This window comes from Ornithorhynchus anatinus, chromosome 1 (assembly GCF_004115215.2).
Source record: "Ornithorhynchus anatinus isolate Pmale09 chromosome 1, mOrnAna1.pri.v4, whole genome shotgun sequence".
NCBI classification, from domain to species: Eukaryota; Metazoa; Chordata; class Mammalia; order Monotremata; family Ornithorhynchidae; genus Ornithorhynchus; species Ornithorhynchus anatinus.
In genome coordinates this window covers 30,174,799-30,192,901 of record NC_041728.1, presented here as the reverse complement: position 1 = coordinate 30,192,901, position 18,103 = coordinate 30,174,799, and the positions used below count along the sequence as shown (strand labels likewise).

The 18,103-nt window shown below is 58.2% G+C and overlaps 1 protein-coding gene across 1 annotated transcript; it reads right to left on the bottom strand.

Moving 5' to 3' along the window:
- Window positions 1-2,231: 2,231 nt before the first annotated feature.
- Window positions 2,232-16,418, bottom strand: LOC100092857 (retinol dehydrogenase 12-like). The gene is made up of 7 exons (XM_029075729.2): window positions 16,283-16,418; window positions 10,288-10,406; window positions 9,280-9,435; window positions 7,278-7,382; window positions 6,615-6,824; window positions 3,828-4,017; window positions 2,232-2,557 (listed from the first exon to the last, which is right to left on the bottom strand). Exons 1-7 carry the CDS (start codon window positions 16,345-16,347, stop codon window positions 2,455-2,457), a joined length of 948 nt encoding a protein of 315 aa, XP_028931562.1. The 5' UTR covers window positions 16,348-16,418; the 3' UTR covers window positions 2,232-2,454.
- Window positions 16,419-18,103: the final 1,685 nt, after the last annotated feature.

Here is an 18,103-nt window from a genome sequence, read left to right as displayed (position 1 = left end):
TCCCACAGCTGACGAGTGGCAGGGCCGGGAGCCGAACTCATGACCTCCGCCTCCGAAGCCCGGGCTCTTTCCACCGAGCCACGCTGCTTCCGCCGTGCGCTTTCCGTGGGCCGGGCCCCCTTCCAAGCGTCGTCCCAGCGACAAGATAACGGGGCGGGAACCCGGTCCCCGTCCCGCGTGGGGCTCCCGGGCTTCAGCCCCGTTTTCCAGATGAGGGGACCGAGGCCCGGAGGCGTCGAGTGACTCGCCCCGCCGGGGTCGGGGGGCCGTGACCTTCGCCTTCCCTGCCCACAACGAGCTTAGAGTCTAGAGAGGGAGACGGCCGTGAATAGGAATAAAATCAGTCGGTCGGTCCAACCGTATTTACTGAGCGTTTACTGTGTGCGGACCACTGTACTAAGCGCTTGGGAGAGTACAATCTAAACAACAGAGCAGGCACGTTCCCTGACCGCGAGTTCACAGTCCAGAGAGGGAGACGGACATTAACGGAAATAAAATCGGTCAGTCTAACGGTATCTACTGAGCGCTGACTGTGCGCGGAGCACTGTACCGAGCGCTCGGGAAGAGCACAACACGACAATATGACAGACACGATCCCTGCCCGCAACGGGTTTACAGTCCAGAGGGGGAGACGGACATTCACAGAAAGGAATGAATCAGGGGAAACGGAGATAGGCGGCGGGGGGCTGGCGGGGGTGGGGGGGGGGAGGGGGGACGAATGAAGGGAGCGACGCAGAAGGGAGTGGGAGGGGAGGGAAGGAGGGCTTAATCGGGGAGGGCTTCTTGGAGGAGAGGGGCCTCGAATCATCTTTTGAAAGGGGAGAGAGCGGGGGGGGGGGGTCTGGAGCACACGGAGGGGGAGGGACTTCCAGGCCTGGGGCCGGAGGTGGGAGAGGGGTCGGCCGTGAGACGGAGGAGAGCCTGCAGTGGATGAGTGAGGTGAGGTGTGGTGGAGAGAGTTTATCGTAGTGGCACTGTACTGACCGCTGGGGTGGATACTAGATGAGCAGGTCTCACATGGGGCTCGGAGCAGTCGAAGCAGGAGCGATACCAGGTATCGCATCCCCCTTCTGCAGCTGCGGGAACTGAGGCCCAGAGAGAAGTGAAGTGACTTGCCTAAGGTCACCCGGCAGGTAAGCAGCGCAGCCGCGATTAGAACCCGGGTCCTCTGACTCTCCGGCCTGGGCTCTTTCCACCGGGCCACGCTGCGTCTGTTTTTTACCCAGGGACCGGACTCTTCTCTTTCCAAGTCAGACGCTCCGTCTCGGCCCGCCGCGCGGCAGCGGGGGTCCGTCGGCTGCCCTCGCCTCGGTCCCTCGGGCGGCCCGTGCGGCCGCGAACCCCGGCGATCCCCGCTTCCTTCTACCCGACGGGGAACCGGGGGACGGGGAGGGGACGCCCCTCCTCCCGCCCTGACGGTCCGGGCGACGGCGGGGAGACGAGCCTGGGAACGGGTGGCCTTTTTTATTTTCTCCTCGACCCCCAGAAACCAGTCGGCCGTTTTCCAGCGAAGGCAGCCGAGGCCAGGGGCGGGCTCGGGAGCCCATCTTACCAGCGGTGACGCCGGGGGGCTCCGCGGCATATCACGGAGTGGGGAGAAAACCCACCGGGGCACCCCAGAGGTCTCCCAGCGAGGAGAGGGACTTGTCCCCGTCTTCCTCTTCTTCCTGTAGCCTCTGAGTCCCATTTTAGGCGCCCTGCAGGGACGGGGGGGGGGGGCGCGGTTAGAGGAATCGAACGACAGGACGTGAGCAGAGACTCAACCGCGTCTCCGGCCAATCTGGGCCTCTCTCTCCTTTCGGCTCCCGGGAAAGAATTCTAAACCTTTCACACCCTTAGTAGGTTTGAATAATAATTATAAAAACTGTGGCACTTGTTAAGCGCTCACTACGGGCCGGGCACCGTACTGAGCGCCGGGGTGGATACGGGTAAATCCAGTTGGACCCGGTCCCTGTCCCGCCTGGGGCTCACGGCCTCAATCCCCACTTTACGACGAGAGAACTGAGGCCCAGGGAAGTGATGTGACTTGCCCAAGGTCACCTAGCAGCCGGGGGGGGGACGGGGAAGGAGACGGAGACGGGATTAGAACCCGTGACCTTCTGACTCCCAGGCCTGTGCTCTACCCACTAGGCCACGCGGCTTCTCACCGAGCTGAGGGAGGGGAACACTTGTCGAAAGCCACTGAACTTTGCAACTGGTGGTGGTGATCGAGGAGGGAAGGGAAGGGCTTGTGTTTTAGCATCGGGTTCCCTTACTGATGAGTCTGACGGTGACATGAGTGAGGTGAGAGGGGGTGATGGGGTGGGCGGGGGGGGAGGGGGGATGGACTGGACGCTTCCCCCGCCCCCCCCCGAGCCAGGCCTGGAGGGTCACCGCCTCCTCTAACCGCGTCCGAAGGGGCCGGGCCGGCGCCGCCGCCCCTCCGGCCGCCCGCCGTCCGTCCGGTCGCTTGGGTCACTCCCACTGGATGCCCAGCAGCTCACAGCTCACGTTCCAGAGCCGCCTGGCCGTCGTCTCGTTACGGCCCTGGGTGGACACCCAGGCCAAGCTGCATTCGCTGCAAAGGAGAGCGGGAGGATCTGAGTTACGGAGCGCCGTCTAGCCCGAATTCCTGCTTAAAAATCACCAGAACCGGAAAAAACCCCCCCCCAAAAATCAGGGGACTCGGAGACAACTGGGGTCACCCAGCTTGATTTCTTCACCTCTGACCTTTATCTAGGGGACTGTGGGGATTCGTACAGTGCTCTGCACATGGTAAAGCGCTCAATAAATATCACTCCATGAACTGTGGCCCAATACTTGGGGTATCTGGTAGGTTCTGTTCTAAGCGCTGGGACAGATACACGATAATCGGATTGGACACCATCCCTGTCCCACATAGGGCTCAGAGTTTGACAGCGGTGGCACGGGTCTGGGAGTCAGAAGGTCACGGGTTCGAATCCCGGCTCCGCCACTCGTCGGCTGTGCGACCTAGGACAGATCACTTCGCTTCTCTGTGCTTCAGTCACCTCATCTGTAAAATGGGGATGGAGACCGTGAGCCCCACGTGGGACAGGGACTGTGTCCAACCCGATCTGCTTGTATCCATCCCGGTGCTTGGCACACAGAAAGCGCTTAAATACGATTATTACTACTACTATTACATAACTAACTAGAAACTGACAAGGCTCTGGATGTTAGGGAGGATGGTAACAGTATTCGTTAAGCACTTGCTGTGTTCTAAGCGCCGGGGTAGATCGCTACTTCTCTCTTACGGGGCAGCTCCTATTATGGCCAACTCGTATCGATGGAGGAAACACGAGTGGGCCCAAATCCTCAACCGACTCCGCCAGAACACAAATGGTCGAGGAAGGACTGGGAACCTGTTCAAGCTTCCCGCGGAAAATCGTAACCATTGAGGAAAGGAAAACAAGGGAGCTGCGGAGCCACTGACTCTGGTCTTTCGAGGGGGAAAAAAGGCCACCCCCTCGGAGCCAAAGACAGACAGGGAGCCGGCGGGGAAGCAGGCGGACAGTCAGAGGGACGACGAGAAGCAGCGTGCCTCAGCGGACGGAGCGCGGGCCCGGGCGACGGAAGGATGTGGGTTCTAATTCCGGCTTCGCCACGTGTCTGCTGTGCGACCTCGGGCAAGTCCCTTCGCTTTCCTGGGCCTCAGTTACACCTCATCTGTAAAACGGGGACAAAGCGCGCGAGCCTCATATGGGACGGGGACGGCGTCCCACCTAATTACCTCGAATCTCCCCCAGTGTTTAGAGCAGTGCCTGGCACCGGGCAAGCGCTTAGCGGGTACCTGAATTATTATTAATTATCAGGGAATCGATCCCTACCTGAAATGCTCCCCGTTGAGGGACTCCAGGCCCTCGGCCAGGGCGCAGTGCAGGCTGGTCTGGGCCCCCTCTCGAGGTGTTCGGATGAAGAACGAGAAGAGCCGCCACGACAGTTTCATGAGGAGGGAATGTCGAATCAGCTCGGAGCGCACGGTGCCCGGGTGGACCGAGTAGGTGGTGACGCCGGTGCCTGGGATGGAGAGGAAGGGAGACGGGCTGAGGGAGGGCGGGGTCGGCTGAGTGAGCTCAGTGGGGCTAGGAAGCAGAACTTGAAGGCGAGGGAGAGAGAAAAGAGTCCCGGAGGGGTCCGACCGAGGCGTCGCTTCCCGGCAAAGGGCCCGGCCCTTACGACGCCCACTCAGGAAGGGCTGGACGCCAGGCCTCCTTGATAGCGAACCCCCCCCCGAGGGGTGACCAGACAGAGGTCGGAGTGTGATCCCGCGGCAACCAGAACCCTCCTCTGTTCCGACCTACCGTCACGGCAGTCGATGATAACGATAATAACGACGGTGACGGTATTCGTTAAGCGCGGGCGCCGTCCGAAGCGCCGGGGTAGGTTCGGGCAAACCCGACCGGACGCAGTCCCGGTCCCACGGAGGGCTCACGGCCTCAGTCCCCATTTTAGACATGAGGCAACCGAGGCTCCGAGAAATAAAGTGACTGGCCCCAGGTCACACGGCAGACAAGTGGTGGAGCCGGGATCGGAACCCCGGACCTTCCCACCCAAAGGGGGGCCGGCTTCAGATGGCTAGCGAGTAAGGCGATCGTTTCGGGACATACCGTCAGGGGGACGGCAGGTGGGGTTTGCTTTGTTTATGGTATTCGTTAAGCGCTCATTACGTGCCGGGCGCTGTCCTAAGCGCCGGGGTAGACACCTGGTAGTCCGGTGGACGGAGTCCCCGACCCACATGGGGCTCACCGTCTCGATCCCCATTTTACCGACGAGGACGCCGAGGCACGGAGAAATCAAGCGACTTGGCCAAGGTCACCCAGCAGACAAGTGGCCGAGCCGGAGGCGCCGGTTCTGCGTCGGAAAACTCCCACCCACCGGAAGCGGCCCCTGGGCGGACAAGGGTCCGGGAGAAAACAGAATGGCTCCGGGGGTGTCGATCGATCACAAGTACTTGCTGAGCATCTTGTGTACAAAGCGCACACTAAGCGCTTGGGAGAGTACGACAGAATTCAGAGTCGTGGCCCGTGCCCCTGAAGAGTGTGTGGTCTGGCAGGGTGGATAGATACTAAATTACAGTTGGGTGGAAATAGAAGAGTTAAAAAGGTATGTACGGGGAGGTGTGAGAACCCCGGTGCTTAGGTAGCCACGTACCCACCACTTCCGGGGCAACGGTGGGGAAAACGGAGTGGGAAGATACGGGATTAGGATTTAGAAGCAGTACGGCCTAGTCGTTTAGACCGGAAGCCCGGCATTGGGCGGGGATTGTCTCTATCTGTTGCCGAATTGTACGCTCCAAGCGCTTAGTGCAGCGCCCTGCCCATAGTAAGCGCTCGATAAATACTGCTGAATGAATGAATACGGCCTAGTGGGTAGAGCACGGGCCTGGAAGTCAGTAGGACCTGGATTCTAATCCCAGCTCCGCCAACTGTCTCCTGGGGGACGTTGGGCGACTCACTTCCCTCCTCCGTTTCTTGGTTACCTCATTTGTAAAACGGGGTTTCCCTACGTGGGACACGGACGGTGTCCAACCTGATCAGCTTGCACCTCCCCCAGTGCTCAGAACGGGGTTCGACACGTAGTAAGTGCTTAACACATTATTAACAATAATTATTCAGGGAAGACCTCTTGGAGGGGATGTCATTTCGGAAGGGTCTTGAAGATGGGGAGAGCAGTGGTTTGTCAGAATTGAAGCGGAATGGAGTCCCGGGAACAGGGGAGGGGGCGAGCAAGAGGTCAGCCGAGGAAGAGACAAGAACGAGGCCCAGGGCGGCGGGGAGCCTCAGAGGAATGAGGAACGAGATCCGGGCTGTGGAAGAAGAGAGTGGAAAAATAAAAGAAGGGAGAGATCTGACTGAGGGCCTTACGGTCAGGAGTTTCTGCCCTAGGCAGGGAGAACGGGAAACCACTGGAGGTCCGTGAGGAGTAGGGAAACGAGCAAGTGTGTGCATGACGAGATTTGAGGGAAAATGACGGGGACGGGAGAGTGGGGAAAGCCCGAGAGAAACTCTACATTCGGGGCTTCACACCGACTTTCTTACTGCATCACACGGACGGCTGCCTACGCACCAAGTTTAATGTAAGGAGGCCGACTGGAACGGGGAGGGATGGTAATTTTCCCCAAATGCCCGAAGCTGGCCCTCACCCCATCCCACCTGCCACGCCCAGATGTGGATTCTGGCTCGGTATCTGCCCGCAAATCTGCCTTTCCAACTAACCACCGAACAAGGGACTCCGATCGTAATAACGACGGTACTTGTTAAGCGCTTACTCTGTGCCGAGCCCTAGAAGCGGCATGGCCCAGTGCACAGAGCATGGAATCAGAGTCAAAATTAAGGGTTCTAATCTCGGGTCCGCCATCTGTCGGCTCTTTGACTTCGGGCGAGTCACCGCACTTGTCTGTGCCTCAGTTCCCTCCTCCGTAAAATGAGGATAAGATCGTGAGTCCCATGTGGGACGGGGACCGTGTCCAATCCCATTATCTCGTATCTGCCCCAACACTTAGAACGGTGCCTGGCACGTAGTTAAGTGCTTAACAAACACCACAATTATTAGTCGCATCATATCCTCTCTTCTTCGGCACCATTTTCCCCGCAACCTTTCCCCCGCAGATTTACCTTGAAGCCTCCGGGCCAGCTCGCGGGTGAAGAGGATGTTGGCCAGCTTGCTGTGGCAGTAGGCCAGGCCGTGGTTATAGTACTTCTCTCCCTGCAGGTCGTGGAAGCGGATCTTGCCGATTATGTGCGCCAGGGAAGACACGTTCACCACCCGGGCCGGGGCCGACTCCTTCAGGCGACCCAGCAGCAGGTGGGTCAGGAGGAAGTGGCCTGCCGGGGGAGGGGGAGACGGGGTCGGGAGAGGCCGGGGGTCAGGTCGTCAAGGGGTGGGCGGGCCGCGTCGGGGAGGCGGAGAGTTCGAAGTCCTCCGCTGAGCCCCGAGAGCCGGGAGCGGAGTTCGTGTCCGGGGCCGGGCGGGCCTCCCGACGCAACCCGGGGGGCTTCTCGGGAACCCGGGACCCGCTCTGAGCTGCCGCCGTCTACCTGATCCTCGGGGCCGGGGCCGGGGCCGGGGCCGGGAGGGGACGTCGGCGCGACGGGCATTCCCCGTCCCCGCTCTCGGCGAGGGAGCCGTCCCCCCTCTCCCCGACGCGTCCGGCCCCGCGGCTCCGTCGCCGGGAAAACCGGGCCCCACCCGGTCCTCGGGCTCTCCGGGGGGACGGGAGGTCCCGTGGGGTCTCCCCGGGGGGACGAGGCGGGGCCGGCCGCGGGGGGACCCCTCACCCAGATGGTTGACTCCCAGGTGCATCTCAAAGCCGTCGGCGGTCTTGGAGTAGGGGCACATCATCACCCCCGCGTTGTTGATCAGGATGTGGAGCTGCTTCTCCTCTGCAGGGCAAGGCAGAGAAGACACAGTCGTGAACAGGACACCGGGAAAAGCCAGCCCTGGTTGCAGTCACTGCTCACTAGCCCTGGGACCTTGGCTTATTCCTCTCACTAAGGCCAGGACCAGAGGGGAGACTTCTTTCCCCTCCACCTAACCTTTCATTCACTCCATTCAGTCAGCCAGTCAGTCAGTCGTACTCGTAATGACGTTGGGATCTGTTAAGCGCTTACTATGTGCCGAGCACTGTTCTAAGCGCCGGGGTAGACACGGGGGAATCAGGTTGTCCCACGTGGGGCTCACAGTCTTCATCCCCATTTTACAGATGAGGGAACTGAGGCCCAGAGAAGTGACGTGGCTTGCCCACAGTCACACGGCTGACAAGTGGCAGAGTCGGGATTCGAACCCATGACCTCTGACTCCAAAGCCCGGGCTCTTGCCCCTGAGCCACGCTGCTTCTCCTGGTACTTATAGGGTACTTGTACCATGGGCTAGTGGGTAGAGCACGGGCCTGGGAGTCAGAAAGTCACGGGTTCTAATTCTGGCTCCGCTGCCTGTCTGCTGTGTGGCCTTGAGCAAGTAAGTCACTTCACTTCTCTGGGCCTCGGTGACCACATCTGGAAAATGGGGATTAAGATGCGAGCCCCACGGGGTCAGGGACTGTGTCCAACCTCATGAGCTTGTCTCTACCCCAGCGCTCCGTAGAGTGCCTGGCACCTGGTAAGTGCTTCACAAATACCACAGTTATTATTACAGCACACTGCACTAAGCATCTGGGAGAGCACAATACACAAGATGCATTCCCGGCCCCAAATGAGCTTCCGGTCTAGAGGGGAACTCCAGGGCAGCCTCACCGATCTGTCCATTCCGAGCGCTTAGTACAGTGCTCTGCACATAGTAAGCGCTTAATAAATACTATTGAATGAATAATGGTTGGGAAGATAAGGATGCAGCTTGTCACTCTGCATCACAGAGGGGTGACCGGACAACGTTTAAGCAGTACGGCCCGGTGGCTAGAGCCCGGGCCTGGGAGTCGGAAGGTCGTGGGCTCTGATCCCGGCTCCCCCCCCCTTATCCGCTGTGTGACCTTGGGCAAATCGCTTCACTTCTCTTGGCCTCAGTGACCTCCTCTGTAAAATGGGGATTGAGACCGTGGGCCCCACAGGGGACGGGGACCGTGGCCAACCTGATTTGCTTGCATCCACCCCAGCGTTTAGTACAGTGCCTGGCACCTAGTATGCGCTTAATATATACCCTAATTTTGGTTACTACTGTTTGGTGCCAGGCTCTGCCAGGCGAAGGGACTCACTGCTGCCTTCTGCGAGGGTAAGGAGGGACACGAGCAGGGAGCCGTCAACCCAGAATTGGGGGTGGTCCCCGCTCGGAGCCTGGGGGCAACTGACTGTGGGGGCCAGACCTAGGAAAGGGCCTGGGCGGGGAGGCTATTTGAAACAACAGCACTGAGCTCGTTACCTGAGGTTCAGTTCCTAAGCTTACTGTGGGCAGGGAATGTGCCTGTTATATCATGTGGTACTCTCCCGAGCACTTAGGCACACTCTGAGCGATCAATAAATACAACTGACCGAAGACGTGTCACTAAATACGACTGACCGTTTGAACTGTTTTCCCAGCCTCTACGACTAGGGTGAGCGATGCAAAAAGCCAGGAAAGAATCCAAGCTGGCGTGACCGCGCCGGGCCAGTGACTGATAGCCAGAGTCCCCGCTGGGACCCTTTCAAATACCGATAATAATGATAATTGCGGTATCTGTTAAGCGCTCGCTATGTGCCAAGCGCAATACTAAGCGCTGGGGTGGATACAAGCAAATCAAACGACAGCGAGGGGGCCATCCTCCCCCTCCCTTTCCTTCGCCCCACTTCCGTCCCCCGGCTCTGCCCTCACCAGCCAGGAAACGGTCGGCGAAGGCCCGGATGGACTTGGTGTCGGCCAGGTCCAGCTTCCGCACCAGCACCTGCCGGTTCCCCGTCTCGGCTCGGATCTCGCCGGCCGCCGACTCGCCCTTCAGAACGTCCCGGCAGGCGATGATCACCCGGGCTCCTGCCGGCCCGCACGTAGGGAAGGAACGAGGAGGAGATCGGCATTGGGAATCGCGGGGGTTGTGGGGTGCGTGTGCGTATGTGCACGTGGGCTCCCGGGGGAGACGGGAAGAACGAGGTCGGGGTCTGGAACAGGGGGCGTCTGGGTGTGTACGATCACACGGGTCCCTGGGGGCCGAGGCACGGGGGAAGAACGAGGAAATCAGGGGCTGGCGTAGGAGATGAAGGTCTGGAGTAGGGGGCCAGTGAGTGAGTGTGTGGGTCTGTTCATCTGTTTGTCTCCTGGGAGGGAAGACACAAGAAGAACTAGAAAATCGGTGGGAAGGGAAAGAGGATATGTGTGTGAGGGCTCTTGGGGAAGGAGACCCAAGGCCAGAGAGAGAGAATCAGGGTGTGAGAGAAAATGGGGGTGTGTGTGTGTGCGTGTTTGGAGGCCTCTGGGGGAAATAAAGTCACCGCGCTCCTGGACTGGGCTCGCCACGGGAAGGAGACTCCACTTTGGGGTTCTCGCCGCCCAGCCCCCGCATTCGGCTGTGTTTCTCCAGGGCTGCCCTCTCCTCTCTCCCCTCCCCTGATTCCCACCCCCTTCCACAGCAGCTCCAGCCCCAGAGCAGCACGGAGATAGGAATGAGCGACCCCGCTCCGCGGAGCCAGCCGGTCAAGCCCCCGGGGAGGAGCGCGACCAAGGGCGGGCTCGGGGAGTCGGGCCCGCGGCCGGATCCAGCCCCCCAAAACCGGGAGAGCTCGAGGGTCCCGGCCGGACGCCCCGCCGCCCGGGGGGGGGGGGGGGGGACGGGTCGCAGTCACCCGAGAGGGGGGTGGGCGGGACGAGACCGTGGGACGGCGAGCTCACCTCTGCGAGCCAGGTCTCTGGCCGTCTCCTTCCCGATGCCGGTGTTGGCCCCCGTGATCACGGCCACCTTCCCGTGCAGCCGCACCGTTGACCTGCACACCCCATTGGAAAAAAGCTTCCTGTGGAAGGAGAGGGTCATAGAAGGGTCTTGGTCCAGTTTACGGTTCGTGGGACACCGGTACCTCTAACCACTGGGAAGACAGGGAGGAGTGGTCTGTCGCCGCCTTTACTACTCACCCCAGAGGTCTAAGGAAACTGGAGGCTGAAATTCCCAAAGTGTCCTGGAGCTCCCATTTCTTCTGGGAATTGGTAGCAGGGACACTCCCTCCCCATCCTCCAAAGGCCAACATCCAAATCCTCCCAAAATTCAACAGAAGGGACAGCAAAGTCGTGGGCTGGGCTTTCTTCGCAGCAACGGGTGCCCATATCAATAGCTACCCACCTCTCTATTCCCAATCGATCCGAGGTATTTTATGGACCGCTCCCTATGCGGAGAGCACCTTACTAAACTCCCGGGAGTCTACAGGGCAACGGAATTAGTAGACACGTTCCCTGCCCACAGCAAGCTAGAACACGGAGGGGTCCAGAGCCCAGCGCGGGGGTCAAGACCGCGGCTCTCCTGTGAACGTGGTCGGCGACCCCTGGAGAACCAGAGATCACCTTGGGTCTTCCTAGATCACCGAGAATTGAGTTTCCAGATGAGATAATAATAATAGTAATTATAAGATAAGTGAGGCCCAGAGAAGTCAAGTGACTTGCCCAGGGTCAACCCAACAGATAAGCAGCGGAGGTGGGATTAGAACCCACGACCTTCTGCCTCCCAGGTCCGTGCTCTGTCAACTACACCAGGACGCCAGACAGATCAAGAGGACATGGGTTCCAATCCCGGCTCCGCTTGTCTGCTGTGTTGTTTTTGTTGTGTTCTGTTTTGCTTTGCTGCCTCCCCCGTTTAGACTGTGAGCCCGTCATTGGGCAGGGATTGTCTCTATCTGTTGCCAAATTGTACATTCCTAGTACTTAGGACAGTGCTCTGCACAGAGTAAGCGCTCAGTAAATACAGTTGAATGAAGTGTGACCTTGGGCAAGCCCGCTTCACTTTTCTGTGCCTCAGTTACCTCATCTGCAAAATGGGGATGAAGATCTCGTATTCACCCCGGTGCTTAGAACTGTGCTTGGCACATAGTGAATATTAGAGCTTAACGCATACCGTGATTCTTATTATTTTCCCAGCCAGAACAACTACCAGCATCCGGCCCCTTCCGGGAGGTGTTCCCTAAGCCTTCCTGAGACTTCAGCTCTCTTCCAAAATTCCCAGGAGGGAAAGAGAGGAAACGGAGGAGGAGGGGGGAGGAGGTCCGCTAATATATGCAGCCGGGACAAGTGGATTTGGCACTGCCCAGAGAAGCCCTGGTCCCGCCGAAGGGAAAATGGAGAGGTGCCACGTTGGAAGCCTGAGTCTTTACCTTTTAAAAGAGGTCGGTCCTTATCACTCAGCTGCATCTCTTATTTGCAGTTCCCTCGGGGAGCAGAAGCCCAGAAAGTTTAGGAAATCCCAGTCCCAGGGATACAGAGGCAAAGGTCTTCAGGGTAATCTGCCCTCCAGCCCATTATCTGTTTATTGATCTCACCTCTCTTGGCACCTCCCCTGCCCTGCCTGGAAGTCCCTCCCCCCTTCATTTATGATAGATTACCACTCTCCCCACCTTCGAAACCGCATTAAAACCGCATCTCCTCCGAGACAAGCCAGTGTGGATAGAGCATGGGCATAGGATCCAGAGGACCTGGGTTCTAATCTCGGCTCTGCCACTTTCACTCATTCAGTAATATTTATTGAGCGCTTACTCTGTGCAGAGCACTGGACTGAGCGCTTGGAATGGGCAATTCAGCCCCAGATAAAGACCATCCCTGCCCAATGACGGGCTCACAGTCTAATCGGGGGAGACAGGCGGACAGAAACAAGACAACATAATCACGATAAACAGAATCAAGGGGATGTGCACCTTATTAACAAAATAAATAGGGTAATAAAAATAGAGACAAATGAGCACAGTGCCTAGGGGAGGGGAAGGGAGATGGGGAGGGGCAGAAGGAAAGGGAGGAAAGAGGGCTTAGCTGATGGGAGGTGAAGGGGGTGCAGAGAGGGCGCAGAGGGAGCAGAGGGAAAAAGGGAAGCTTGCGTGATCATGGGCAAGTCACTTCGCTTCTCTGGGCCTCAGTTCCCTCTTCTGTAAAAGGGGGACGGAGACTGTGGGCCCTCTGCGGGACAGGGTCTGTGTCCAACCTGATTATCTTGTAGCTACCCCGGTGCTTAGAACAGTGCCTGGCACACCGTGAGAGCTTAACAAATACCATTATTATCATTCTCTGGGCCTCAGTTCCCCCATCTGTAATTAGGGGATTAAGACCGTGAGCTCCATGTGGGACACGGACTCTGTCCGACCCGATTAGCTTGCCCCTACTCAGCATTCAGTACAGTGCCTGGCACGTGGTAAGCGCTTAACAAATACCATTTAAAAAAAGAGGCCTTCCCTGACTAACCCTCTAATTTCCCCACCTCATTTGCTCTCCCTTCCGTCCTAAGCTCCTGGGTCTGTACCCTCTAAGCACATTCATACTCACACCTCACAGTACTTAAGTTCATATAGCTTATGTATTTGTATATATATTGAGAAGCAGCAAGGTCCAGTGGCTACAGCCCAGACCTGGGAGTCAGAGGACCTGAGTCCTAATCCCGGGCTCCAAAATTCGTCTGCTCTATGACCTTGGGCAAGTCACTTCGCCCCTCTGGGCCTCAGTTCCCTCATCTATCAAATGGGGATCGAGACTGTGAGCCCCATGTGGGACAGGGCCTGTGTCCAATCTAATTGGCTTGTATCCACCCCAGCGCTTAGGAGGGTGTCTGGCACACGGTAAACGCTTAACAAACACCACGATCATTATTATTGTACCTATCTGAGGGCTTAGATCAGTGACCGGCACATAGTAAGTTCTTAACGAATACCACAATTATTTTGCATCTATCTCAGGGCTTAGTACCGTGCCCAGCACAAAATAGGTGCTTAATGAATACTACAATTATTACTACTGTACCTACCTGAGGGCTTAGTATAGTGCCTGGCACATAGTAAGCGCTTAACAAATACCACAATTATTATTATTGCATCTATCTCGGGGCTTAATACAGTGCCTGGCACGTCGTCAGCACGTAAATACCACAATTATTATTACTGTATCTATCTCGGGGCTTACAGTGCCTGGCACCTAGTAAGCGCTTAACAAAGCAGCGAGAAGCAGGTCATGGGTTCCAATCCTGGCTCCGCCACTTGCCAGCTGGATGACTTTGGGCCGCTCACTTAACTTCTCCGGGCCTCAGTTACCTCATCTGTAAAATGGGGATTGAGACTGTGAGCCCCACGTGGGACAGGGACCGCGTCCAACCCGATCTGCTTGTATCCACCCCAGCGCTTAGGACAGGGCCTGGCACATAGTTAAGCGTTTAACAAATACCATAAATTATTATTAAATGCCGTCATTACTATTACAGTGCCTGGCACAGAGTACACGCTTAATGAATACCACAATTGCTATTATTGTACCTACCTGAGGGCTTAGTACAATGCCTGGCACATAGTATGTGCTTAATGAATACCACAATTACTATTATTGTACCTACCTGAGGGCTTAGTACAGTGCCTGGCACCTAGTATGTGCTTAATGAATCAAACAACTGCTATTATTGTACCTACCTGAGGGCTTAGTACAGTGCTCGGCACATAGTAAGCGCTTAAAAAATCCCATCATGATTATGTCAGGGCTTAGTAGAGGGCCTGGAACACAGAAAACGCTTAACAAATACCATAATCATTAGCACCTGTGCGTATCTGCACATATTATTTATTACAATATTTTGTGAATGATGTGTCTATTATTCTATTCACCTGTTTTGATGGTATTGATGCCTACTTGTTTGGTTTTGCTGTCCGTCTCCCCCTTTCAGACCGCGAGCCCGCTGTTGGGCAGGGGTCGTCTCTACCCGTTGCTAAATTGTCCATTCCAAGCGCTTAGTCCAGTGCTCTGCACACAGTAAGCACGCGATGATGAATGAATAAATGAATGAATGGATCTGAGGGTTTAGCAGAGGGCCTGGCCCATAGAAAACGCTTAACAAAAACCTTCCAAAAACCTCCTCTTGTCTCCTGGGCACCTCCGTCTCCGAGGTGAGATTTCTCTTCATTGCTCTGTGTCCCGTGCTTTCATCCCATCGTATTTATCGAGCGCTTCCTATGTGCAGGGCACCGGACTAGGCGCTTGGAATGGACAATTCGGCAACTGACGGAGACCATTCCCTGCCCCCCGACGGACTCACAGTCATTAATGATGATGATGGTATCGGGTAAGCGCTTACTACGCGCCAGGCCCTGGGCTAAGCGCTGGGGAGGGTGTCGATAGGGGGTCATGAGGTGTCCCCAGGTGGGGCCGAGGGGCCTCGTCCCCATTCGACGGAGGAGAGAAGCGAGGCCGGGGGAAGGGAGGCGGCCTGCCCGAGGTCACGGGGCGGCACTGGAACCCGGGTCCTGGGGCTCCGCGGCCCGGGGGGGTGTTCATTCATTCATTCGATAATAGTAATGTTGGTATTTGTCAAGCGCTTACTACGTGCAGAGCGCTGTTCTCAGCGCTGGGGTAGATGCAGGGTCATCAGGTTGTCCCCCGTGAGGCTCCCAGTCTTCATCCCCATTTTCCAGATGAGGGAACTGAGGCCCAGAGAAGCGAAGTGACTTGCCCACAGTCACACAGCTGTCAAGAGGCAGAGCGGGGATTTATTTATATAGTATTTATTGAGCGCTTACTATGTGCAGAGCACCGTACTGTGTTGCCATGAGCCCGCGCGGGGCGGCTTTGGGGTGCGGGCGGCTGGGCCCCCGAGACTCTGGCCAACGGGGGCCCGAGGACCCGGATGGAGCCGAAGGGGCTGACAGGGGTGCGAGGACCCGGATGGAACCGGGGGGCCTGACGGGAGCCCGAGGACCCGGATGGAGCCGAAGGGCCTGACAGGGGCCAGAGGACCCGGATGGAGCCGAAGGGGCTGACAGGGCTCCGAGGACCCGGATGGAGCCGGGGGGCCTGACAGGGGTGCGAGGACCCGGATGGAACTAGGGGGGCAGACAGGGGCCAAAGGACCCGGATGGAGCCGGGGGGCCTGACAGGGGTGTGAGGACCCGGATGGAACCAGGGGGGCCGACAGGGGCCAGAGGACCCGGATGGAGCCGAAGGGGCTGACAGGGGTCGAGGACCCGGATGGAGCCAAAGGGGCTGACAGGGGCCAAAGGACCCGGATGGAACCAGGGGGCCTGACAGGAGCCCGAGGACCCGGATGGAAGCGGGGGTCTGACAGGAGCCAGAGGACCCGGATAGAGCCGAAGGGGCTGACAGGGGTCTGAGGACCCGGATGGAACCAGGGGGGCCGACAGGGGCCAGAGGACCCGGATGGAGCCGAAGGGGCTGGCAGGGGTCTGAGGACCCGGATGGAGCCGAAGGCCTGACAGGGGTGCGAGGACCCGGATGGAGCCGAAGGGGCTGACAGGGGTCCGAGGACCCGGATGGAACCAGGGGGCCTGACAGGAGCCCGAGGACCCGGATGGAAGCGGGGGTCTGACAGGAGCCAGAGGACCCGGATAGAGCCGAAGGGGCTGACAGGAGCCAGAAGCCCCGGATGGGGCCGAAGGGGCTGACAGGGACCAGAGGACCCGGATGGAGCCGAAGGGTTGACAGGAGCCCGAGGACCCGGATGGAGCCGAAGGGGCTGACAGGGGTCCGAGGACCCGGATGGAACCGGGGGTCCGACAGGGGCCCGAGGCCCCGGCTGGAGGCTGAGACCCCGGCCTGAGGCGAGTGGCCGGGGGGCGCGGCTGACCCCCTCCCCCGGACCCCGGACGCCCCGCGGGGCCCGGCCCCGCCATGGCCTCCCGGAGGGGCCGCGGCCGAGCCCGCCACCCACCTGACGAAGGGGACCGCCAGCAGCAGCACCACCGGGACGAGCAGCAGCCCCGCCACCGACAGCATGGTCGCCGCCGGCCTCCTCCTCCCCGTCCCCGTCCCCGTCCTCGGTCTCCTCCCGATCCGCTGGGTCCGGTCCGGTCCAGTCCGCCCCGCCCCTCCCCTCCCCGCGCTCCTCCGCAGCCCCGCCCCCCTCCGCCGCAGTCGCCGCGGGCCCCGCCCCTCGCCTTCAAAGACGTCATCGCAGGCCCCGCCCCCGCTCTTCGGGAGGCCCCGCCCCTCGCCGCCTCGCGCACCCAATCAGGCCCCGCCCCCGCCGCCTCGCGCAGCCAATCAGGCCCCGCCCTCGCCGCCCGGTGCACCCAATCGGGCCCCGCTCCTATCTCCTCGTGCAGCCAATCAGGCCCCGCCCTCGCCGCCTCGTGCACCCGCTCAGGCCCCGCCCCTCGTCCAGCCCCGCCCCTCCCTTGCCCCCTCCCTCCTGAAGGAAACCAGGGAGAAACTTCATTCATTCATTCATTCATCCATCCATTCATTCCTCCATTCATTCACTCATCCATTCTTCCATCCATCCATCCATCCATCCATCCATCCATCCATCCATCCATCCATCCATCCATCCATCCATCCATCCATCCATTCACTCATCCATCCATAATAATAATAATGTTGGTATTTGTTAAGCACTTACTATGTGCCGAGCACTGTTCTAAGCACTGGGTTAGATACAGGGGAATCAGGTTGTCCCACGTGAGGCTCACAGTCTTAACCCCCATTTTACAGATGAGGGAACTGAGGCCCAGAGAAGTGAAGTGATTTGCCCACAGTCACACAGCTGACAAGTGGCCGAGCCGGGATTCGAACCCATGACCTCTGACTTCCAAGCCCCTGCTCTTTTCACTGAGACAAGCTGCTTCTCAATGGATCCATCCATCCATCCATCCATCCATCCATCCATCCATCCATCCATCCATCCATCCATCCATCCACTCATTCATTCACTCATTCATTCAATTTGTTGGTTTATTGAGCACTTACTGTGTGCAAAGCACTGTACCAAGCACTTGGCAGAGTACAAGTTGGAGGTCGGAGGAGGGAGTTAAACATCTGGAACAACTTTCGAGGGCGAGGGGCATGGGGGGCAACAGGCAGCATGGCCCAGTGGCTAGAGCCCGGGACCTGGGTGTCAGAAGGTCACGGGTTCTAATCCCCGCTCCGCACTTGTCTGCTGGGTGAGCTTGGGCAAGTCACCTCACTTCTCTGCACCTCGGTTACCTCATCTATAAAAAGGGGATTGTGACCGGGAGCCCCACGGGGGACAAGGGTCTGTGCCCGACCCGATTTCCTTGCATCTACCTCAGCGCTTAGTACAGTGCTTGGCACATAGTAAGCGGTTAACAAAGACCACATTATTATTACTATTGCCATAATAAGGACGGAGAGATAATTTTGCGGGGCAGAGGAGAGGGCAGGTGGAAGGGGAAAACTCGAGGCGGACGAGGCTGGCCTGACGTCTGGATTTCCGCCGGCAGCGCTCTGCGGCAGGTGAGAAGGAGACGGATTGTTCGGGTGATTCACTCATTTAATAATAATAATAATAATAATAACGTTGGTATTTGTTAAGCGCTTACTCTGTGCAGAGCACTGTTCTAAGCACTGGGGGAGATACAGGGTGATCAGTTTGTCCCACGTGAGGCTCACATTTAATCCCCATTTTCCAGATGAGGAAACTGAGGCACAGAGCAGTTAAGTGACTTGCCCACAGTCACACAGCTGACAAGTGACAGAGCCGGGATTCGAACCCACGACCTCTGACTCCCAA